This window comes from Protopterus annectens, chromosome 1.part0 (genome assembly GCF_019279795.1).
Source record: "Protopterus annectens isolate FY-2018-M chromosome 1.part0, PAN1.0, whole genome shotgun sequence".
Taxonomy (NCBI): Eukaryota; Metazoa; Chordata; order Ceratodontiformes; family Protopteridae; genus Protopterus; species Protopterus annectens.
This window is the reverse complement of record NC_056725.1, coordinates 1675551458-1675576457: the sequence shown is the minus strand read 5'-3', so window position 1 is coordinate 1675576457 and position 25000 is coordinate 1675551458. Positions and strand designations below refer to the sequence as shown.

The 25000-nt window shown below is 43.5% G+C and overlaps 1 protein-coding gene across 4 annotated transcripts in view; it reads right to left on the bottom strand.

Annotated features, from left to right (window-relative positions):
• The window catches only part of PLA2G6 (phospholipase A2 group VI), a 1377288-nt gene that overhangs the window by 826522 nt on the left and 525766 nt on the right, over positions 1-25000 (bottom strand). For all 4 annotated transcript variants that reach the window (XM_044068476.1, XM_044068486.1, XM_044068491.1 and 1 more), the window contains one exon: positions 4713-4803. In XM_044068476.1, the coding sequence (XP_043924411.1) occupies positions 4713-4803 (91 nt within the window). The remainder of the gene's footprint in view (positions 1-4712; positions 4804-25000) is intronic.

The following is a 25000-nucleotide window of genomic DNA, read 5'->3' as shown; positions in this document are numbered from 1 at the left end:
TAATATTCAGACCAGGCAGCAAGAACCAGTCATCGCTAAGTGGGGCATCAGTAACATTTCTGATGCTTCACAGTCATTATTGTCAGTTTCTACATAATGCACTCCTCATAAAAGCAAATCAATCAAAATCCCCATCATATATAATAAACTTGTATGCATGCTGATAATATTCATTCACAACAAATCATGGCAATTCTACTTCAAAACAATTTTCTTACTAATAATAACAGTGGTTGTTGGTGACTCCAGAGCAAGGGGGTCTGCAGGAAGAAAAGGAATGGATGGGGCTAATTGGAATGGGGCAGGGCTATATTACAGCTGGTTAATAACTGTGTACCTGTGATCAAACCACATCCAGGATCAGACACTTTCATCCACAGAGTATCTTAGTACTTATTCACTCTAACCACTTTGACTACACTCTCCAAAGATGTCCAACTATGATCAATATGGTCAGCCTTAGGTGAATTAGAGCACTACACAAAGGACTTAATTGGGGCCACTACTGCACAATGGCTCTCCCACCCCCTATGCCCCCTCCCCATTTCTTCCCAACCCAGCCTCTTGTACCATCCATACAGATTACTTCTTTCTTTTTTTTTTCCACACTTGGTCTTAGTCTTCAGCTTCTCCTTCCACTCTTTCTAAACAGACAAACTAGTCAATACTGCACTGTACAGGAATTAATGTTCTAAATTTCAAGGTGTGCTAAGGTTATTTTTAGAGCTTTTTTTAACCAAACATTTAATCCAATAACAGCCTGAACAGAAGACAATACAGGGAACAAGCTTTTTCCAACATTGACTAAATAGCAGCTCCCAATAATCTGAGAAGACAAATGCTTCACTGACACACAAATCATATATGAAAACAGTGGTTACCTCCCTACAACCACCCCCTTAAAAAAGATGGTCAACTTCTGCTTACCACTCTGAGTTACACTGGGATGAAAGTGAAAAGACAAATGGATTCAGTCATAATATATTTCAGTTTGATGCTTCTGTACACAAATGCAGCATTTCTCATCACCACTATCTGGAAAGACAGTCAGGTACTGTGTACTTCTCTGATTTTAGACTGGGAAGAAAGTGAAAGAATAAATGGCCACAGCAATAAATTTAAACCTGTTGCTGCCAGAAGTACATACACAGCATGTTTCCTTACCACTACCTTATAAAGGTTAGCTGCCCACATACACACATGTAATATTAGAATGTGAGAAAAGTAAAAAAAATATATATATATATATAAATAAATAATAAAGATTACAGTAATATATTCCAGCTTACTGCTCTTAGACAGTACAATTTTCCCTAGACATGCTACACAACTTTTAGGACCGACTGTGATGAAAGGTAAAGAAGTAATGGTCACACTATACCTAGCCCCCACATGAGCTAAAGTGATTTTCTGTGCACATCAATGAGCACTGCTGGTTTTAGCTTAAGTGGAGCTCAGGGCAGATACTGACATAGGGGCTGTCTACTAAGCCTGTGTCAATATGCCCTTATACAGCCAAGGTCTGGGGGCCTGCTGGCCTCCAGGACAGTCAAGATGTTATCTGATGTCTTATTTCTGAAAGATAATTACTTAACTCTTGTTTTTAATGTTAGAAGAGTTATGTGTGTGTCCCCAATACTGTGCACATGCGTGTACATTTTTGTTCAGAGATGAGATGGTGATATTTTTTATACACGCACACATACTGACATTATCCCTGACAAACGAGGATGGCATGAGTGTGTGTGTGTGTGTGTGTGTGTGTGTGTGTGTGTGTGTGTGTGTGTGTGTGTGTGAGAGAGAGAGTGACCATTCATTTACTGTTCCTTAACTGACTCAGCACATTGCATACAGCTATGTTAACAATAGCCTCAGTAAGGTATTCTGGCTTGCTTCAAACAAATGGACACTAGTTCTGCAAAGCCAGGAAGGTCAGTCATTTTCGTACACAGAAAGCACATGTATTCAGTAATTTTTATTTATTTAATTTACTTATTTAACATTTATTTACCGGGAAAGTCCAACTTGGACAGAACCAATTTTCAGTGGAGGCAAGGGGAGAAACACGCCAGATGCATGTCTTTGGAATGTGGGAGGAAACCGGAGCACCGGGAAGAAACCCACATGAATGTAGGGAGAACATGCAGACTCTGCACAAAACGCACCCCAGCTGAGACTCGAACTGGAGAACCTCTTGCTCTAAGGTAACAATGCAAACCTCTGCACCACTGTGCTACCTTATTATAACTACGTTGTTGACTGCATATACCACAGATGTCTGGGTGCTTTAAATATTGGCCACAATAATGTGTTTCAGCTTTGATTCACACAGACAGTAGCCACAGTAAAGTATTCCAACTTAGTTCAATAAAGTAACCATAAAGACTTTAAAAAAGTTCATACAAATACACATTATACTACCAAGCCAGATTAATGACCATTTAACCAGAACAAATAGGGTCAGCTATTTTCATCCACAAAGAAGCCCTGTACTCAGCAATTACAGCAATATATATTGATTGTACATCGTAGATTGGTGAATATAGCTTCTGTTCATGACACTTCTTCTCCCTTCAGTTCTCTACGCATTCTAAAGTGAATTCCATGAAGCCCTACTGCCACATCTACCAATTTGCTGACTGCAGCCTAAGATGCTTCTTCCTTAGAAAAGTCTTGGAAAAAAGGTGCATGTGAAATATATGAAGTCTTAATTCTCTAGCAACACAACATGTGGCATGAGAACACTTGAGTCAGAGCAACGCCTGTAGGCTTCAGGGTTCACAATGCAAACCTGGACAGTGCAGTGGTACAGAGGTTAATGTTGTTGCCTCACAGCAAAACGTGCTCCGGTTCGATTCTTGGCTGGGGTGCCTTCTATGCAGAGTCTGCATGTCATCCCTGCATTCGCATGGGTTTCCTCCCACATTCCAAAGACATGCTTCTGGAGCATTTCTCCCCGGGCCTCTACTGAAAATAGGCTCTGTCCTAGTTGGACTTCCCAATCAACAAATGTTAAATAAATTACATAAAATAATAAAAAGAACAATGTGCATGCTTGGAGAAATGTTAGCAGTGGAAAATGTGAGAATTTCAGGTTACAGGACAGTCAACATCATCCATACACACAGTTATCAGAAAGCACATGCAATGCACTACCTCAGATTTAGTTCTCTCACACCAACAATTGTCACTACTGTCGGAGAAGGAACATACGAAATGAGAACCACATATATGACAAAATATGCTTCTAAAATAAGCCAGCTTTGCCCAGTGCCACAGTAACTGACAAGGAAGGAAGGAAACAATTCTATAAAAAAAAAGTGGAATAAACTAGATGCCCTAGAAAGTAAGCTAGTATTGTTTAGTGTGTTGATATTAAAAGAAAAAAAAAAAAACAAAAACAATTTTCTTATCCCCAAACCCAAATAATTCTCAGACTGCATTAATATAGATTCATGGATTCATAGATTAGTACTAGACTAACTGCCTTTGTGGGCCATTTTAAGCCTAGCCAATTATCCCTTCTGAGATTCAAACCTGGCACCTTGTGTTTGTAAGGCAAACACCTTAATCATTAGGCCACCCTCCCAACCCTTATACTGAAGGAACTATTTCTAAATACATTGTTAAAAATGATATGTCTTTTTGCCCTCTACACAGACATGCACCAAATATTAGTGATTTTAAACTAGGTCAGTCAAAGAAGCTCTGCATGAGATGACGGTGACCCAATTGTTTTAAGTGGAGTAGTGTACACAATAAGCTTGTTAAATGGCCCTAAATCCTACCATTTTCTCAAAGTAGCTGTACTAAAGACTGCCACCCCAAGTTAGACTATCTCACACAGTACCTCTACTCAAAGGGTCAGTCAGTGGAAACAAAAACAGCAGCTCCAAGGGCAATGTCTTGCACAGGAGCAGCAAAGGTTAGTGATCCAGAGATTGATGCAACAATGTAAAAAAAGATATGACAGCACAAAGAAGAACTTGAGGTTAGCAGATGCACGGCATATTAGCAATTCAGAATCTCCGTTACTAATGAATAACAGCAAGAAAATGTAATGACACGTTATCTGTTAAACCTTAATTCAACACACTTGGTTGGTGAATGAGTGTGCTCCTGCAATTCATCAGTACAACCCTGCAGCCCTATGTTATGGAAGAAGGTTAGAAAGAACTTTATCAGAAGTTTCATGCTTTTCAGGACCTCTGAATATTGCCTCTATTAACTTCATGTCCGAATGTTAGCAGTGCAAGGGATGACACACCTGGTAAGATTACCACATAGCGATGCTTGCAGAAAATGAGCAGCAATGAAGAATAAGGGAGGGTTGGTATAATGGTTAAGGTGTTTACCTCACAGACACAAGGTACAAGGTTTATTCTCAACTTTAGAAAATTAGCCAAGCTTAAAGTGGCTCAGAAGACAGCTAGCCTAGTACTTACCTATAAACCTATGAACAATGATGGCTGACCTACTTGCAGTTACTTAAGAATAAAAAATATTTACTTCTGAAGTTGAAGTCAGTAAAGTTAATATATCAGACCCCTACTCTAATATACACCCACACTTTCAGAAGCAAAGACATGTAAACACACACTTTTATGCTGGTGATACCTGCAGAACCCTAAAGGCTGCACTTAATAGTTACTAATAAAAAAGGCTTATACATCACTTTTTAATACCACTGCTATAAAAACAAAAACACTTACTTTCTCTGTTGCTGTCTTGACAAATCCACAGTATCCCGTGAGTAAGCCAGTGCACTCAGTGCCGTTGCAATATGAACTGCATCCTCAAACCCTAGGAATACATAAATTTACACATCAGGTATCAAAAAGAAGAGGCAAAGGGGTTCCAGAAGATACACAGTGAATGGTTCAGCTCTCTGCAGGTAAAGGTGCATCTTTTAAGCTTCTTATCCGTCAGCACAGGCACTAGTGTTTACAGTTGCAATTGTTGTTCATTTGTTCAAGTAATTAATATTTCAAAAAAAAACAAGTAACACATCTGAAAATGGAGGAATTCAAAGATGTATTGTGTGGCAAATCTGAGCAAAGGGATAACGTGGCATATGTTTTGTAACATAAATTATGAGAAAAATGTTAGAGAGTTCAAATGCAGTGGAATATTACAATTCAGTTTCTTACCCCACAACCACCGAGCAGCAACAGCAATGTGCACACAAAAACAGATGCTCAGCACATTTGGAGTGGTCTGAAAGAACACAAGTAATCCTCCCAATTTCACAGTACTGTGAATAGATCACCCCTTTCTCACAAATGCACTTTCTCTGTCATTCAGACATCATGAAATGATGCAACAAACCACATGCAACATTTAAACATTTTTAATTATGTATAATAAAGCAGGTAAGCAACATGTGGCAGGTTGTATGAACCATTGTCAATTTAAAACTAATCACTATGGCAACATAAAAAACGTGCAGAATGTTACACAGCATTATGCCTTTCCTATCCATTAAAAAGACAATATTAGTAAAATGCTCACACTAAATGCAGAAGGTAAGCTGGACTCTTACTAGCATATCTATTAACTGCCCATCAGTAGAATGTATCCATGCAACCCAGACCCACATATATGCCAGCAAAAGTACAGTTTTGTACCTACCATAAATGTAGATGTTCGAGTGCTAATACAGCTGCAGTAATCACAGATGGGTTTTCTGCCGTCAGGCGGGTCCTCGGTCGGCCGAATTCCAAAGTCTAGGTCCGGCGTCGGTTGTTGTCGCTTTCTTTCCTGACGTCAGTGCGACAGGGGTATATAAGACACAGCCGCTGCCATTTTCTTCAGTCTTTCTTGCCCCAGATGTCAGGTGCCCCCAGAAGGAAGGCAATACATAAATTATATATATAATCATGCAATGCAATATAATCAAAAATCAGTAGCTGCAAGCAAATACACCATAGAAGGATAACCCAAACAGGTTGTATGAGGAGGTGTTAGCCACTAGACCTTTACCAAGAGGGGAAGGAGGGAGGGAAACCGGTACTGCAGCTGTATTAGCACTCGAACATCTACATTTATGGTAGGTACAAAACTGTACTATGTTCATCGTGCATACAGCTGCAGTAATCACAGATGGGTAGAATCCCAAAGCTACGCACATGGTGGTAGGCACTAGCTGGAACTGGGAGGAGCCAGAATGCCCTGCAACACAGCAGTGGCAAAACCTGCTCTAGTTTTGGAGTATAAAGGCAGGTGGTAGTGTTTTGTGAAGGTATGCACAGAACTCCAAGTGGCTGCCTCCAAAATATCTTTGGTAGGGACTCCTCTGAGGAAGGCTGTTGAGGTAGCTGTGGCCCAGTGGGATCTGATGCCTGTAGGAACAGATTTGCCATGATAGGAGTAACAAAACCGTATGCAGTGGCCTATCCATTTTGAAATTGTCTGTTTGGAAACTGGCTTCTCTTGAGCTCCTACAGCATAGGACACAAAAAGTTGTTCTGATTTCCTGAAAGGCTTTGTCCTGTCCAAATAGTAACGTAGCTGTCTATGGATGTCTAAGGAATGTAGCAGCCTTTCCCCTTTGTTTTGAGGATTGGCGTAAAAGGTAGTTAAGTGTATGGCCTGATTTAAAGCTACCCTGGATACTACCTTAGGCATAAATGACGGGTTGGTTCGTAGGGAAACCCTGTCCTGATGGAAGATGAGAAAGGGCTGCACAGCCATGAGGGCTTGTAGTTCCGAAACCCTACGAGCTGAGGTAATGGCCAGAAGGAAAGCTGTTTTCCAGGACAAATATTGCAAATCTGTTGAGGCAGCTGGTTCAAAGGGAGGCAATGTTAATTTTTCTAGAATGTAATTAAGATCCCAGGCTGGTATTGGTTGTTTCCTTGGAGGTCTTATATTCTTAGCCCCTCTGAGGAACTGTCTTAAAAGTGGGTGAGAGAATAAGGGTGGATCGGTGTTGTATTCTGCAGAAATGGCTGAAGCTTGAATTTTGATGGAGGAAAATGAAAGTCCATTGTTCAACAGCTCAGCTAGATACTGTAATATCTGAGGCAAATTCAGTTTTCTAAGATCCTGGCCTTTTTTCTCATTCCAAGCGCAAAACCGTTTTCATTTTGCGGAGTAAGCCTTTCTAGTAGATGGCCTTCTGGTCTCCAAAATGACATCCTGCACCTCTTTGGAGAGTAGTGTCTGTTGTGGTGTTAAGGAATTTTCCATGCAGTGAGATTGAGTGTTTTCAGCTGACTGTGAAGAGTTTTGTAGCTGTGCTGAGTCAGTAGAAGAGGCATTAGAGGTAGGGTCCAGGGAGGAGTATGTGTTAGGCTCCTCAGGAGTGGGTACCAGTGTTGCCTTGGCCAGTCTGGAGCAATCAGTATCATCTTCGGTCTGTCTGCTCTTGCTTTCAAGAGCACCTTGGGCAGAAGAGGCAAAGGTGGGAAAGCGTAAACTGTCCATGCTGCCCAACTGAAAGAAAGGGCGTCCACTCTCCAGGCCTTTGGATGAAAAGTCCTTGAACAGAACTTTTTCAATTGATGATTCCTGTGGGAGGCGAAGAGATCTATGTCTGGACTTCCCCACGCTTGGATTATCTTTGTAAACACTTGCGGATGCAACTTCCATTCGTGTGGGTCTGTCATATTTCTGCTTAGATTGTCTGCCAGCGTGTTTTCCAATCCTGGCAAGTACTGTGCTTGATGTTCGATTTGCCATTCCAGAGCCAAGTTCCAAAGTGACATGGCTAGCCTGCACAGGGGGTATGAATGTGTTCCTCCTTGTTTGTTTATGTACCACATTACTGTGGTGTTGTCTGTTCTTATCAATAATTGCCCTGGATACAGGAGGTCCTTGAAAGCTGTAATTGCATTTATCACTGCTAGCATTTCTTTTTGATTGATGTGAAGGTGCTTTTCCTTTTGGGACCATTTCCCCTGAATGCACCTGTCTGTCATGAGCGCCCCCCAGGCGTAGTCTGAGGCGTCTGTTGTGATGACTTGATTTGTTTGAGGCTTGCAGAATGGAAGACCTGTGTTTGTTTGGCATGCTTGGGCCCACCATAGAAATTCCTTTTGCAAACATGGGATTATTGGTATTATTGTTTCCAAACTGTGGCTGTGTTGAGACCATAGGTTTTTTAGGTACCACTGAAGTTTCCTCATATGCAACGTTGCACATGGGATTAAAAGAATGCAAGATGCCATGAAGCCCAGAGCCTGCAGGATTTTCCTTGCAGTGAGCCTGGTACAATTTGCTAGTATTTTGAAGTACTGAGTTAGTTGCCCCTGTTTTTCTGGCATAAGATAGGCCCATCTGGGTGTTTGTGTCCAAGTTGGCACCCAGGAAAGTTATTTTCTGAGTTGGTGTTAGCCTAGATTTCTCTTTGTTGACTGTGTATCCCAGAGAATTCAATAACCGTGTTACATAAGCCAGATGTTCCAGAAGTATGTGCTTGCTGTCTGCTTGGATCAGGCAGTCATCCAAATAAGGGTAAATTTGTATCCCTTGAAGTCTGCAGTACGTAATTACTGATGCCAGGCATTTCGTGAATACTCTGGGCGCAGTAGATAAGCCAAAGGGCAATGCAGAGAATTGATAGTGGATTGAACCTGCAAGAAATCTGAGGTATCTTCTGCAGCTTTGTCTGATTGGGACATGCAGGTATGCCTCCTTGAGGTCCAATGTTACCAGCCAGAACTCCTTGCCCAGCATGGGAAGAAGCTTCTGTAATGTGAGCATCTTGAATTTTGGTACGAGTAGAAATGTGTTTAGGATGGATAAGTCCAAAATGGGTCTCCAGTCAGTTCCTTTCCTTGGTACCAGAAATAGTCTGGAATAAAAACCTTGACCTTGTTCGTGAGTAGGTACCTCTTGAATAGCTTTCATGTCCATAAGCTTTGAAATTTGTATTTGAGCCTCTGCCCTTTGATTGTGTGGCAGGTTCGGCATGCCTCTCATTTTTGGAAGAGTGTGAAAATGAAATCTGTAGCCTCTGTTTATAATGTCCAGGATCCATTTGTCTGTTGTGATAATATGCCAATTGCTTGTAAATAATGCCAGCTTTCCTCCCAAGGGTGCTGCCAGCTGAGACTTGCTTGGCATGAAAAGGGGGAAGTCATTGGGTTTGTTTCCTGTATTGTTGTGCACTGTCTTCGCCACCTCTTGGTGCTGGAGTTTGCCATTGTCTGCCTCTATATGATCCTTGAGATTGTCCTCTGCCCCTTGTGCACCTGTATCTACCTCTTTGGGGCTTGTCCGTGGCTGGAAAGGACCAGTTTTTTGAAGGCCAATTTCTGCTAAAACGTAGTGGTTGAACCTGTAGAAAAGCTTTGACAGTTTGCATAGATTTAGCTTTTTCTTCCATTTTCCGTAGTATCTCCTCAGCATTAGTACCAAATAGTACATCCTTTTGTAAAGGAGCATCTAGTAGTTTAGCTTAAACATGATCAGGCAAGGTTTGTTCCCTAAGCCAGGCATGTCTACGAATGACTGATCCTGTCACAGCAGCTCTACTTGAGGCCTCTAGGGCATCATAGCCACATTGTAAGGTGTGTTTACCCACTTGTTCTGCACTATGGATCATATCCTGCAACTCCTTCAAATCTGGTTGTTCAGGTTGAGACATTTTATTTCTTAATTGCGATAACAGAAACTGCTGATATTTAAGCATATGGAACTGACAATTTAAGGCCCTCATGGCTAGGGTGGCCGAGGTATATACCTTTTTTCCCCACCTTTCTAAGGATCTAGACTCTCTTTCTGAAGGTAGTGGATTCTTAGCAGTAGAGGCCTTCATTCCCTTGGGGCCTTGAGAAATGGTTTCAGGGTCAGCATTATGGCTTTTGTAAAGAAATTGGTGAGAGTTAGGAACTCTGTAGTACCTATCAGGCTTGACTGGGGCAGGAGGCAGGGAATCCGGATTAAGGCAAGCCTCCGAGTAAACATCATCAAGTATGTCCAAGGCAGGAGGTACCGCCAGAGGTCTGTGCTGAGGTAACAAAAGAAATTCCCCAAGTCTTTTCTTGGAATCAGAAAAGTTTTGGCCTTCCCAATGGAAGTGTTCCCTCAAGGTGTGCAAGGTTTCCCCAAAAGAAAAATCCTCTGGGGGAGATACAGAAGGAATGGACTGCTCTGCATCAGAATCTTCAAAAGGGGAGTATGAGTGTTCCTCTTCATCAGAATGTTCTGAAAAAATGGATCCCTGGTCAGAAGAGGGAGAAACTTCCTCCACTCTGGGTCTCTTGTCTGGAGGGGGTTGGGAAGCCCTGATAAGAGTAATTAAATCCTCAGCCATTTTTAGCATCTGCTTTTTAGGCATGGGGCCTGGAGATGGGCCCTGTGCAACAGGCCTTTTGGGATGCATGGCTGATTTGGACTTAGTAAAGGCCTTTATGGAAAAGGAAGATGAGGGTCTAAAGACACCATGGGTGGAAGTGGACCTGTCCACATTAGGAGGCTCAACACTCACAGTGGCTTCGGTGGTTGTAGTCTGGGTATGGGCCGAGGTACCTGCGGTCTCGGTTACAGAAGACACCGCCAAAGAAGTGTCGTCGGTAGTCAGGGGCTGCGTAGGCGTCTCGCTGAGAACCGGACCACGTGTAGCCGGTTTTGACGTTGTGTCGGTGGAGACCGCAGACCTCGCGTGTCGGTCTTTGTCCTTGCATTTTTTTGGACAAAACGGTAGTCGGAGCCTCCGACGACATTTTATAATCAAAGGCTTTACCAAAAAAGTGCTGGGCGAACTCCGCCCGACGCTTAATAGTGCGTTTATTGAAAGTTGTGCAAAGGCGACAGCCCGAGACGTCGTGGTCTGGGCCTAAACAAGGTATGCAGAGGGAATGGAAATCCTTATGCGGTATTTGCTTCCCACAAGAAATACAATTGTTAACTTTGTCTGACATCGGTCTGAGGCAAGAAAAGTTTCCCCAACGGGGTACTTAGCTTTAAAGAAGACTTCGGTTTCCAATTTTTCGTAATTTCAGGAGCTGGCCGACCGGCACTTGCGAAATGCTTCTGCTTCGGGCACCGTGCGGCAAAAAAGACTGAAGAAAATGGCGTTGGCTGTGTCTTATATACCCCTGTCGCACTGACGTCAGGAAAGAAAGCGACAACAACCGACGCCGGACCTAGACTTTGGAATTCGGCCGACCGAGGACCCGCCTGATGGCAGAAAACCCATCTGTGATTACTGCAGCTGTATGCACGATGAACATCAGGCTAGTACTGTATAATCTGACGATTTTAAAATAAAAAAATATATATTTTCTTACTCGAAACCTAAACAATTCCCAAATTATAACACTGCATTAATATGACAAAGGAACAACTTCCCAATATACTGTTAAAAAATAAATGTCTTCTTGCCCTGTACACAGACATTGACCAAATACACACGATCATGGTGGGTAACTGAGAAAAACAGTGCTTTTAAAATGGATCGTTTGGCTTATATAATGTTTTCCTGTTTGATGCCCTCATTGCCACCGGATTCAAATATTCTAGATTATCTTGCATTATGATGTCAAACTGATTTAGGTATGAGATTAACTACCAATCTAAACATACCTTCATGATGAAACTTACTCTACAACTCCTTGCTGCATAGCATTCTACTTCAAATATGGCAAAGCATTAATGGTATTATTTAAAATACAATGGCTGGCTTCTGATCAGGTGAAGTTTAAACATTTCACTATAAAAACACTTTTCTGAATTTTTGTCTGGAGCAATTAACATGTATCCTATGCAGTGGAAGCAAGTGATTTGGTTACACTTACAAACACAAGGACTTATCTCCTAAATTAATCAGAGGTATTAAAGCTACTGCTTTATCTCTGTCTATATCTACAATCTGAAAAATCAGAGCTAGGCTTTCATAAAAGGAAATACTTCAGAAAACTGGGTCCATTTTGTAAATCTCAGTACCCGCCCCAAAAAAAGACAAAAACAAAACAAGAAAATAGATTATTGAAGTATCAAGGATTGAGGATTAAGAACAAAAGTTTTGTTTAACAAATGACAGAAAAGGATGATGTGTAATCTCTCCAAACAGTAAGACTTTGCTTGCAGGCTTAAGTCAGCTCAGCATTGATACTCTTACCAGTCTTCCAACTCATCCTCAGTCCTATAATGGACTGACTTCACCACCACATCTGTATCTAAAATGCTGCTGGTAAAAGACACTGTGTAATAAGGCATAATCTACTATTAATTCCTCACATTACATTTTACTGTAAAGGAGATGGAGGGTGAGTTAGGTGAAGAGGATGTACACGGATGACTGAGATCAATTATTACGATAAGTACACAACTTTCATATCTGAGGTGATCTTGTCTATCCTCTTCAACCAGCAAGACGAGTTGTTAGCTCATCTTCCTGGGTGGAATCAGGAAATAATCCAACATATCATATCCAGTTTATAACGTCTTGTAAAAGTTTACAGAAAATTCTATGTTGCAGATATGCAATCATTCAAGGACACATTTTTAAAGACTTGGGAAGATGCTATCAGTCTGGACGAGTGAACAGCAGGTTTTACAGAGAAAGATTTGTTACACTTTTCACAGAAAAAACTTGTTGTTTTAGAAAAGTGCAACTATGTAGGTTACTTAACACAACAATAAATATTTCAATAGATACTGTTGCTGTATTTGTTACTTCTGGGACTTCAGCTTTACATGTCCCACTCATTCAACTAGTTTTCATGAGCTCTAGTTTCTTCCCTCTATGCGGTGTATGCCTGCCCTAAGCATGCAAAATTCTGTTGGTGTAAGTGTGCACATCCATGTCATCTTCAAAGATTTTTCTGCCACCCTAAACAGAGGAAGCTCCTAATGTTCAGAACTAAGTCAGATACCCCCCCTAGGACAAGGTGAAAGTATAGCTCGACAAATCCATGCCACAGCCTATGTCATTGGACACATGGCGGCCCTACCTCTGTTCAGAACTTTACACTAGTTCAAAGAAGAGGGGAGGGAGCAGAAGGGAAAAGGAGCCATTCTCTAATCCTAGAAGACAGGAAAAAGAATCCATACTGGGGATGGCGGGTGGTGGCCGTGGTGGTGCAGAGGTTAGCATTGTCACTTCCCAGCAAGAGGTTCTTCAATTTGATTCTTAGCTGGGGTGCCATCTGTGTGGAGTCTGCATGTCCTCCCTGAGGTCATGTGGGTTTTCTCCAGGTGCTCCGGTTTCCTCCCACATTCCAAACACATGCAGTCGGTGGACTGGATACTGTAAACTGGACGTAGGTGTGAGTGTGTTTGAAAGTGAGTGGGTTTGAAAGTGAGTGGAACTACCGCAGTAGGGCTAGCCACCCGGAGGAGTAAACCTTGGCTTGACATGATTATCACTGTTGAAAGTGAACCCCCAACCCCATGTGCAAAATGAGAAAAAGGGTTTGAGGATGGATGGATAGACTGACTGGGGATGGCGGGTTTGAGATTGGTAAACAAAAGCACAATAAAACAAGTACCTGTTTGTCTGTCCTCTTTTTAGCTGAATCCCAGAGAGAAAAAGGTCCAGAATACTGCAAACATTTTTAAACAGACATTCAGTAACATACATAAACAGACATCAAGTAATATACATCAACAATTACACATTCATTTGCTAATTAGATTACATTCATATGAAATAAATGAAACTATTGCAGTATAAAAGCTACTTATTTATTAGTAGATGTTGAATATTGAGAATTTGAAGAAAGTGTATAAGTGGGTTTGTCAAACAGATAACCGATCATGTGAATAAAGCTTACAATTTCAAAGAAATGAAGGTGAGGGACAGAAAGTACAGTTGTGTACACATACCATAAATGTAGATGTTTGAGTGTATTCCCTGTTGCAGTTATCTTCTGCGGGTTATCCCTGCTGTGGTAGCCCTCGGCTGGCCCGAATACCACAGTCAATGTATTTCTGCGTTGACTGCTGTCGCCTGTAGTCTGACATCAGGTCATCAGTGCTATAAAGCAAGCCAGCCAACGCCATTACATCACTTTTTCTTGCCTTAACCAGTCAGAAGCACATGGAAATATGGTAAAGTGGTCCTGGTGGCTAAAAGCCACTGTGGGAAGCTTATGTCCCCCTAGGGAAAGAGAATATAAGGGGGGAAAGAGGGAGGGAAACCAGGACTGCAACAATAAATACACTTGAACATCTACATTGATGGTAAGTGTACACAACTTTACTATGTTCTACGTGTTTCACTGTTGCAGTCATCACCTGTGGGAGGATTCCCAAAGCTGAGGAGAGGGGTGGAAAGATAGGTTAGAGCCCTAGGGATGGATCAGCAAGCCCTGAAGAAAGTACAGTTGTGTACACTTACCATAAATGTAGATGTTTGAGTGTATTCACTGTTGCAGTCATTACATTTGGGTTATCTGCTGGCAGGTAGCCCTCAGTCGGCCTGATTAACAAATTCTTGGGTCCTGCGTTGGTTGCTGTCCCTTTTTCCATGATGACAGGTCGTCAGGGGTATAAAACATGCAGCCGACGCCATTACATCAGTTTTTCATGCCCTAGATGTCAGGTGCCCCTCTATTGGGGAGCAATTAAATATAAAAGTACAATGGTATACCTCCAACAAAAAAGCAAATACATCAAAAAGGCTTGTAAGCATAGTAAAGGAAAGTAGAGTCATAACCAAAATAAGTTAGGGAGCTGGAGGGAGGGTAACCAGGACTGCAACAGTGAATACACTTGAACATCTACATTTATGGTAAGTGCACACAACTGTACTATGTTTTTCGTGTTTCACTGTTGCAGTCATTACATTTGCGTAGATTCCCAAAGCTATGGTTGGGAGGAGGAATTTAGACAGCATTAGGACAAGCTATAAGGCCCTGCAAGACTGCAGTGGCAAAGCCAGCTTTGGATTTAGAGAAAATTGGCAAATGATAATGCTTGGTGAAAGTATGCACAGAACTCCAGGTAGCAGCTTTTAGGATGTCCCTGGTAGGGACACCTCTAAGAAAGGCTGTAGAGGTAGATGCAGCCCTGGTGGAGTGAAGTCTGATCCCCTGGGGGGATAGGCTTTCCATGGTGCTTATAGCAGAAATGAATGCAATGGCCTATCCATTTAGAAATGGTTTGCTTTGAAATAGCCTACCCCTCTGCCCCTACAGCAAATGCCACCAGCAGTTGTTCAGATTTCCTTTGAGGTTTAGTCCTGTCCAAGTAGAATCTAAGTTGTCTGTGCACATCTAAGGAATGCAGTATCCATTCCCCTTTGTTCTGCGGATTGGGAAAGAAGGTTGGCAAATGAATGGACTGATTAAGAGCCGCACTGGATACCACCTTGGGCATGAAGGATGGAATGGTTCTGAGGGACACCTTGTCCGCATGAAAGATGATGAAAGGCTCCACTGCCATAAGGGCCTGTAATTCAGATACCCTTCTAGCTGAAATGATTGCTAAAAGGAAAGCTGTTTTCCAAGAAAGAAATTTTAAGTCTGCAGTAGCAGCTGGCTCAAAAGGAGGTAGAGTGAGTTTCTCCAAAACAAAGTTAAGGTCCCAGGCTGGGGTTGGAGCTCTCCTGGATGGTCTAAGATTTTTGGCCCCTCTGAAGAACTGCTTGAGCAGTGGATGAGAGAAGAGGGGAGGTTCTGTGCTATAATGAGCTGAAATGGCTGAGGCATGGATTTTAATGGGGGAAAAAGACAGACCCTTGTAAAACATCTCAGTTAAGTATTATAAAATCTGAGGTAAATTGGGTGCTACTGTGCTCTTTCCTTGAGATTGGTTCCAGGTACAGAATCTTTTCCATTTTTCAGCATAAGATTTTCTAGTACTAGGCCTCCTTGTCCCTAAAATGATATCCATCACAGGTTTACTGAGGGATGGTAGAGGAGAGATTATGTAATTAGCCAGGCTGCAAGGTTCAGTGTTAGAAGCTGAGGGTGCAGAATCTGGTTCACCTGCTGAGACAACAGAGAAGGAGTCTGAGGCAGGTGCCATGGGGATAACCGTGACACACTGCACAGGAGGGGGTACCAGTGTTGGCATGTCCAGTCTGGAGCAATCAAAATCATTCTTGGTTTGTCCTGTTTGATTTTTAGTAGTACTTTGGAAAGCAGAGGCAGAGGGGGGAAGGCAAAGACTGATAGGTTTTTCCAGCTGAAGGATAGAGCATCCACTTTCCAGGCTTGCTTGTGGGGAGTCGTCGTGCAAAATTTGTCCAATTGGTAGTTCTGGGGAGAAGCAAACAGGTCTATACCTGGGCTCCCCCATTTGCTTGTCAACATGTTGAAAATCCTTGGTTCCAGTTTCCACTCATGTGGGTCCATGAGGTTTCTGCTTAGTCCATCTGCCAGTGTATTTAATTTTCCTGGCAGGAATTGAGCTTGTAGTTGCACTTGGTAGCTCAAGGCTGTGTTCCACAATGCCATGGCTAGTCTGCAGAGGGGGTAAGAATGTGTACCCCCTGCTTGTTTATGTACCACATAACAGTGGTGTTGTCCATCTTTACCATAAGTTGTCCTGGAAGAATATGGTCCTTGAAGGCTTTCAGAGCATTCTGTACAGCTAACATTTCTTTTTGATTGATATGCAGGTGCATTTGACTTGGGTTCCATTTGCCCTGAATGCACTTTGCTGCCAGGTGAGCCCCCCATGCATAGTCTGATGTGTCTGTTGTTAGGGTTCGGGCAGCAGGGGGTGGTGTGAAAGGTAGTCCCTTGTTTTGGTGGCAGGCCTCTGCTCACCAAAGGAATTCTAGGTGTAGGCAAGGTATGATAGGAATCATTGCTTGCAGATCCTGAGAATGTTGACACCATAAGCTTTTTAGATACCACTGTAGTTTCCTCATATGCAGTCTTGCATATGGAATTAGAAGAATGCAGGAGGCCATGAACCCCAAGGCTTGCAGCATTTGTCTTGCAGATAGCAGGGTTTTTGTGGCCACTTGTTTGAAGTAGGTTGTCAAATGAATTTGTTTCTCTGGCGTGAGGTAAGCCATCTGGGAAGTTGTATTCAAGCTTGCTCCCAGGAATATAATTTGTTGACAGGGTACCAGGTGTGATTTTTTTTTTGTTAATGGTGTTCCCCAGACAAGTTAGAACCCTTTGTACAAAGGCCAGATGATTCAAAAGTATGTCCTGGCTTTCTGCCTGAATTAGACAATCGTCCAGGTATGGGTATATTTGAATATTTCTTTGCCTGCAAAATGCAATAACTACAGCTAGGCACTTTGTGAATACCCTGGGCGCAGTAGATAAGCCAAAGGGCAGTGCAGAGAACTGATAATGCAAGTAGCCTGCTTTGAAGCGTAGGTATCTTCTGCAAGATTCCCTGATTGGGATGTGCAGGTATGCTTCTTTTAAATCTAGTGTTGCCAACCAGGCATCTTTGCCTAGCATAGGAAGTAATTGGTGAAGAGTCAGCATCTTGAATTTTGGAATTTCCAAAAAGGTGTTTAGAGTAGACAGGTCCAGGATAGGACACCATGAATTGTCTTTTCTGGGTACCAGGAAAAGTCTCGAGTAGAAACCTTGTCCCTTTTTCCTCTTCCAGTACCAGCTGAATAGCCCTCATGCTTAAGAGAGAAAATACTTGTTTTGGGGCCTCTGGGGGTAGGTCCGGCCAACCGCTTGGTGTTGGCAACGTGTGGAAGTGAAATCTGTATCCCTGGGACACTATATTTAAAACCCATTTGTCTTGGGTAATGAGTTCACAGTTCTTTGCATGAACAGCAGTCTTTCCCCCTAAAGGGGCAGTCAGTTGATAAGTGCTTGGAAATTTTAAACGGAAGTCATTGAGACAGCTATCATAGGGGGAGTCTTCTTACTCCCAGATTTGGAAGTGGAGGCCCCCCACTGCTTAGTCCTGTGTGTCCCCTCGGACTGAAACTGGGGCTTTTGCTGTGTCTGGGTTTGGCTTGAGAAGACCTGGAAGGGGCTGGAAAGGACCAATTCTTAGAGGGCCAGTGCCTACTAAATCTAGGAGGCTGAACTTGTAAGAAATCTTTAACAGTTTGCATAGATTTAGCTTTATCTTCCATCTTTTTAAGAACTTTCTCAGCCTTGTTACCAAACTGGCGGTCCTGATTTAAGGGAGTATCCAACAATTTAGCTTTAACATAATCAGGCAAGGATTGCTCCTTTAGCAAAGCATGCCTTCTGAGCACAGACCCAGTAATAGCAGCCCTGCAAGAGGCGTCTAATGAATCAAAACCACATTGCAAAGTATGTTTTCCAACTTGTTCAGCAGAATGCATTAAATCATGTAATTTTCCACACAGTCAGGAATCAACCTCATTTTCTGTTTAAGCAATCCAGTAACATGCTGCTGATAATTTAACATATGAAACTGGCAGTTTAAAGCCCTAATGGCCAAGATTGCAGAAGTGTAAACCTTCTTACCCCATCTATCCAGTGTCCTGGTGTCTCTATCAGAAGGGGTAGGATTTTTAGCAGTAGAAGCCTTAATGCCCTTGGGCCCCTGTGAAATAGTCTCTGGATCCGCAACAGGATTTTTAAAAAGGAACTTGTGTGGCTCAGGGACCCTGTAGTATCTGTCAAGTTTTTTGGGAGCAAGAGGCAAGGAATCAGGGGCCAAACTAGATTTCGAAAAAGCATCATCAACAATGTACAGTACAGGAAGATAGCTAAAGGCCTATGCTGAGGTAGGAGTAAGAAATCCCTAAGCCTCTTTTTTGCATCAGAAAAATCCTGGATTTCCCAGTGGAAATGCTCCCTTAGAGTATGCAAGGTTTCCCCAAAAGAAAAATTCCTCTGGAGGGGAAGCAGAGGGAATGGAGTCCCCTGCATCAGAATCCTTGTAAGTAGATAAGGGCAAATCCAGATCTGTTCAGAAGATTCATAAACAACTTCAGTCCTAGGTCTCTTAGAAAGGGGAGGGGTTGGCTACCCCTGATTAGAGTTATTAAATCTTCAGCCATTATTATCATTTGTTTTTTTAGGTATAGAGGCCTGGGCGTCGTATTTTTAGGCATGGTTCGAGATTTAGGCCTAAGTGAAGAAGGAGGCGCCGGTTTAATATACAAGTCTGTAGGCCCGAATACACCCTCAGAAGCAGGTGCCTGCACAGCGGCTCCGGACACATCCAAGGTAGAGACATCCGCGGGTTCCATATTTGAGCATATCATGGCATACCGGACTCCAAATGGGTCTCAGTAGAGGCCTGCGAATCAGAAGTAGCGGGGTATCAGGGGTTGCAAAAGCACCTCACTGAGTACAGGCGAACTGGCGACTGGCTTAGGAGAAGCGTCATCGGCAGTTTTGGACCTCGGTGGCCTGTCCCTGTCTTTATCTTTGTGTTTTTTCAGAATCCTGGTAGTCGGATGGTTAACCGACATTTCTGGATAATTAAACTGAGAACCAAAATATTTAGATTCAAAAATATACCAACGACAGACAGTACGCTGATTAAATAAAGCACAAAACTGACATCAAGGTACGTTGTGGTCAGGGCCTAGGCAAGGAATACAGTATGAATGAAAATCTTTATGAGGTATTTGCTTTCCAACAAGTAATGCAATTATTAACTTTTACTGACATTGGAAAGGAGCAAGAAAAAGTTTCCCCAACAGGGTACCTAGCTTTAGTTGAAGACTTCGGTTCTGAAACTCTAAAATGAAAATTTCAGGAGTCGGCCGACCGGTACTTGCGAACTGCTTCTACTTCAGGCACCGCACAGCAAGAAAGACTGATGTAATGGCGTCGGCTGCATGTTTTATACCCCTGACGATCTGACATCATGAAAGAAGGGACAGCAACCGACACAGGACCCAAGACTTTGTTAATTAGGCCGACTGAGGGCTACCTGCAAGCAGATTATTCAAATGTAATGACTGCAACCATGAAACACAAAGAACATCTGCCTGCCCCAGACTTAGAGAAAAGAGATAGGTGGTAATGTTTTGTAAAGATACAGGACAGAGGTCCAGGTAGCACCTTCCAAGATGTCCCTGGTAGGAACTCCTCAGAGGAATGCTGTGGAAGTGGAGGTTGCCCTAGTGGAATGGGGACGAAGAAACTTGGGGGTGATTTGCAGTGTAGTCTGCAGCAGAAATGGATACAGTGTGATATGGAAATGGTTTGCTTGGAAATGGGCTCCCCTCTGCTCCTGGGGCAAAGCTGACAAGAAGCTGGTCTATTTTTCTGAAGGGTCTAGTATGGCCCAGGTAGCATCCGAGTTGTCTGTGCACGTCTAGTCAGTGCAGAATTCTTTTCACCTTGTTTTGAGGGTTAGGAAAGAAGGTGGGTAGATGTATGGCCGGTTGAGGGTCACATCAGATACCACCTTGTGCATAAAGGAGGGGTTAACTCCTCAGGAAAACCCTGTCTGCATGGAAAATGATGAAGGGCTCAACGGCCATGAGCGACTGAAGTTCTGAAACCTGGCTGAGGTGATAGCTAGTTGGAAAGCTGTCTTCCAGGAGAGGTATCTCAATTCTGCTGAAGCAGCAGGTTCGAATGGAGGTAAGGTTAATTTTTCTAAAACATAATTCAGGTCCTGGGTTGGCATGGGTGGCCTTCTGGGAGGTCTGATATTAGAAGCCCCTCTGAGGAATTGTTTAACCAAAGGATGTCAGAAGAGGGGCTGGTCTGAATCAAAATGAGCTGAAATGGCTGAAGCACATATTTTTAATAGAAAAGAAGGAAAGGCCACTATTGGGTAACTCAGCTAGGTAGCCCAAGATAAGAGATTTGGTCGGTTGTGAGGTACTGGCCCCTCTGGACTGGCTCCAAGAGCAGAATCTTTTCCATTTCCCTGCATAAGATTTTCTGGTGTTGGGCCTTCTGGCCTCTATGATAATGTCTAGGACCTGTTTGCTTAACAGGGACCCCTCGTTTGCTTTTAAAGTATTAGCCATGCTGACAATTTGAGAGTCTGCTAGTCAGGGTGCCGCATTCCCCCCTCCACCTGGGTCAAGAGGTATGAGATCAGGGGAAGCTGCCTGGAAGGCTGTAATGTCAGGCTGTGCAGTAAGGGGTACCAATGCTGTCTGGGCCAATCTGGAACAATGAGATGGCCTTTGGTCTCTACTCAGGGAGTTCCAGGGGAAGGTCAAGGCATCCACCTTCCACGCTAGGTGGTGATACTCCCTGGTACAGAATTTTTCTAGCTGGCAGTTGAGGTGTGAAGCAAAGAGATCCACCTCTGGAGTTCCCCACTCCTGAATGACTTGCAAAAAGATTTTTCTGTGGTGCTGCCAATTCGTGGGGGTCCAGTAAGTTTCTGCTTAGGAGGTCTGCCAGGGTGTTCTTGACACCTGGTAAGTATTGGGCAATTACGTGTAAACCCACAGAGGCAGATGTCAGTCAGAGGTTCATGGCTAGCCTAGCTGGAGGGTAAGATTGGATCCCTCCCTGCTTGTTGATATACCACATTACTGTGGTGTTGTCTGTTTTTATAAGGAGAACCCCTGGCCTGAGTTGGGGTTTGAAGGATGTCAAAGCCTTTTGTACTGCCATCACTTCCTTCTGACTGATGTGTAAGGGAAGGTGCTGGGCATCCCAAAGACCTTGGGTGCACCTGCCTGCTAGGTGAGCACTCCAAGCAATGTCTGAGGCTTTGGTGGTGATGGTCTGGCCGGTAGGGCTGAGGATGAAGGGAAGACCCTCATTCTTGGCACAGGCCCCTGCACACCAGAGAAACTCTGCCCTTATACAGGGGATCAGAGGGAGAGAGGTCTCTAGAGGCTGGGAGTGCTGACACCAAAGGTTCTTTAGATACCACTGAAGTTTCCTCATGTGAAGCCTGGCCAGAGGAATTAGAAGGATGCAAGATGCTATGTACCCCAAGGCTTGCAGGAACTTCCTCGCAGTGAGGTGACTTCTGGAAGCCAGCTAAGTAAAGTAGAGGGGCAGGAAGCTCTGCTTTTCTGGGGATAGGAAGGCCATTTGTGATGCTGTGTCCAGCAGTGCTCCCAAGAAAATGATCTTCCCGGAGGGTGTTTGCTTTGATTTCTTCTCGTTGATGGTGAACCCTAGGGAAGTTAGGAGGGTTTTGACAAAGAGAAGGTCCTTGCACTCTGCCTGAATGAGGCAGTCATCCAGATATGGGTAAATCTGTATATTTCTCTTTCTGCAAAATGCTATGGCCGGGACTAAGCATTTGGTGAATACTCTGGGTAAAGGAGATAAGCCAAAGGGTAGTGCAGAGAACTGAAAGTGTTGTAAGTCTACTCTGAAGCACAGGAATTTCCTGCAGGATTCTCTTATGGGAATGTGGAGGTAGGCATCTTTTAGATCTCGGGTAACTAACCAGGCATTTTTTGTGAGCATAGGCAGCACCTGCTGCAAAGTTAGCATTTTGAATTTGGGGACTACCAAGGAGGTGTTCAGAATGGATAGATCCAGGATGGGGCACCAAATGCCCTCTTTTCTGGGAACAAGGAATAGTCTGGAATAAAAGCCTTTGCCTGTTTGATCTGAGGGGACAGGTTCTACTGCCCCCCGGGATATGATAGTTTGTACCTGTTTCAATGCCTCTGCCCACTGATTTGGAGGTAAGTCTGGGTACCCTCGTAGAATTGGGAGTTTGCTGAAAGAGAATTTATATCCCAAAAAAATGATCTTTAAGACCCACTGGTCCTTTGTTACAGAAGCCAATTTTCTTTGCAGAGGGAGAGCCTTCCTCCTAGCTTTTGGTGAGTGAAAGGCGGGCAGAGGGGAGAGAGGGAGTCATTGAGAGTTTTTGCCATAGAAGGGTGGCTTAGAACTTCCTGCCTTTGGGGCGGAAGTAGACCACTGTTTGGTTCTCTATTGCCCCTGGGATAGGGGTCTGGGTGGTTTATCCCTGTGGGGCTTATTTTGGCCCTGTCTGTTAGGTGCAAGGAAGGACCAGTGCTTAGAGGGAAAGTTCCTGCTGAACCTGGAAGGTTAAACCTGAAAGAAATATTTTATTGCTTGCATAGATCTTGCTTTGTCTTCCATCTTTTTAAGCACCTCTTCTGCTTTTACTCCAAACAAGTGGCCCTTATCCAGGTGTGCATCAATTAGTTTCGACTTGACATGATCAAGGAGAGGTTGTTCTTTCAACCATGCAGGTCACCTAATGAGAGATCCTGACACTGCTGCCCTGCTTGAGGCTTCTAGGGCATCATATCCACAGTGTAATGGGTGTTTAGTAACTTAACAAGTAGAGTGCAGTAAATCTGCTAACTCTTTCAAATTAGCACAGTCAAGAAAGGCTGAAATCTTTTGTTTTAACAGTTCCAAAGTGTGTTGTTGATATTTTAACATGGGGAACTGACACAGTTGAGTGCTCTGATAGCTAAGGTTGCAGAGGTGCATACATTTTTATCCCATCTGTCCAGAGCTCTGGAATCCTTGTCAGAAGGAACAGGATTTCTGGCAGAACTAGTCTTAGCTCCTTTAGGTCTCTGTGTAATGAACTCTGGGTCTGCAGCAGGATTTCTAAACAGGTATCTGTGAGAATCTGGTACTCTGTAATACCTGTCAGGTTAAATGGAAGCAGATGGGAGGGTGTCAGGAGCTAAGCTGGATTCATGGAAAACATCATCTACCACTTCTAAAATAGGAGGGATGGCCAAGGGTCTGTGCTGGGGGAGGTCCAGAAACTCTCTAAGTCTTTTCTTAGACTGGGGGAAATCCCGAGATTCCCACTGAAAATGTTCCCTGAAGGTGTGAAGGGTTTCCCCAAAGGAATGGATTCCTCTGCATCTGAATCCTCATAAGCAGTCAGAAGTTGTTGTCTCGCTTCAATATCTGAATAGTCAGATTCCTCAGAATCCTGTTCTGTCATAATTTCTGGGGAAGGGTGTCTTTTCCTTTTAGAAGCTGTGGCATGACTATCCCTGATAAGGGGAATGAGATCCTCTGCCATTTTAAGCATTTGTGCTTGGGGAGGTGGAGCAGGAGCAAGATGGTGGCTAGAGGCAGATCTTCTAGGAGTGGCCTGGCTTCTAGGCCTAAGAATATCTGTCGGTCTGAGAGAAACTGTAGTCGGATGAGAAGACGTCAGTTTTTGTCTAGATTCAGTAGTGCGAGAGGCCTCCTCGGAAGCCGGTGCCTGCATTGTGGCTCCAGACCCAACAGAGGCAGAGACAGCCAAAGTCTCGGAAGACCTCGATTTCTGCGACATACCAGACCACGAAAGGGTTTCAGTAGAGGCCTGTGTAGATCTCGAACTGGGCATCAAGGGCTGCAAAAGCACCTCACTGAATTCTGGAGAACTGACGACCTACTTAGTGGTAGAGTCATCAAAGCTTAGCCTTGTGTGGTCCGTGTCTGTCTTTATCTCTGCATTTTTTCAGAATGTCCATGGATTGATGGCTGACGGACACCATTTTGGAATGCAAAGACGGAAGACAAAAATACCTGTCTACGGTGAATGGTTCTTGTGTTAAAGAGGGCACAGAACCGGCAATGGGGGACACCGTGGTCTGGGCCTAAACAAGTGATGCAGTATGAAAAGAAGTCTTGGTGTGGGATCTGCTTTCCACAGGCGAGACAATTAACTTTTTCGGACATCGGTTAGTGCAAGAAAAAAGGATACCCAACGGGGTACTTGGCTTTAGACATTTTCAGCTGAAATTTAAACTCTGGTAGTGACTGACAGGCACACTTGCAAACTGCTTCTGCTACGGGCTCCACGGCAAGAAAGACTGGTGTAATGGCGTCGGCTGCCTTGCTTTATAGGACTAACAACCTGACGTCAGACTACAGGTGACAGCAACCAGTGCAGAAAAACATTGACGCTGGTATTTGGGCCAGCCGAGGGCTACCACAGCAGGAATAACCCACAGGTGATGACTGCCACAGTGAAACACGAAGAACATCCAGTATGGCAGAAAATATTAATACTGTAGTTAAGAGGTAGGGTATAAAGCATGTTCATAGATAATAATGTAAATGGCCATCATAAGGTTAATACATAGTTGGGGTGAACAGTGTCACAAATATGTGCCCATGGCTGAGAGATACTAGTAAAACTATTCTGGTATTGGTGAAGACCATCTATGGGCATATGATTTTGAATGAAGATAAAAGGTTTGACAATATGGTAAGTTGATATAGTCAAACATCTAGTACCCTGCTAAATTTAC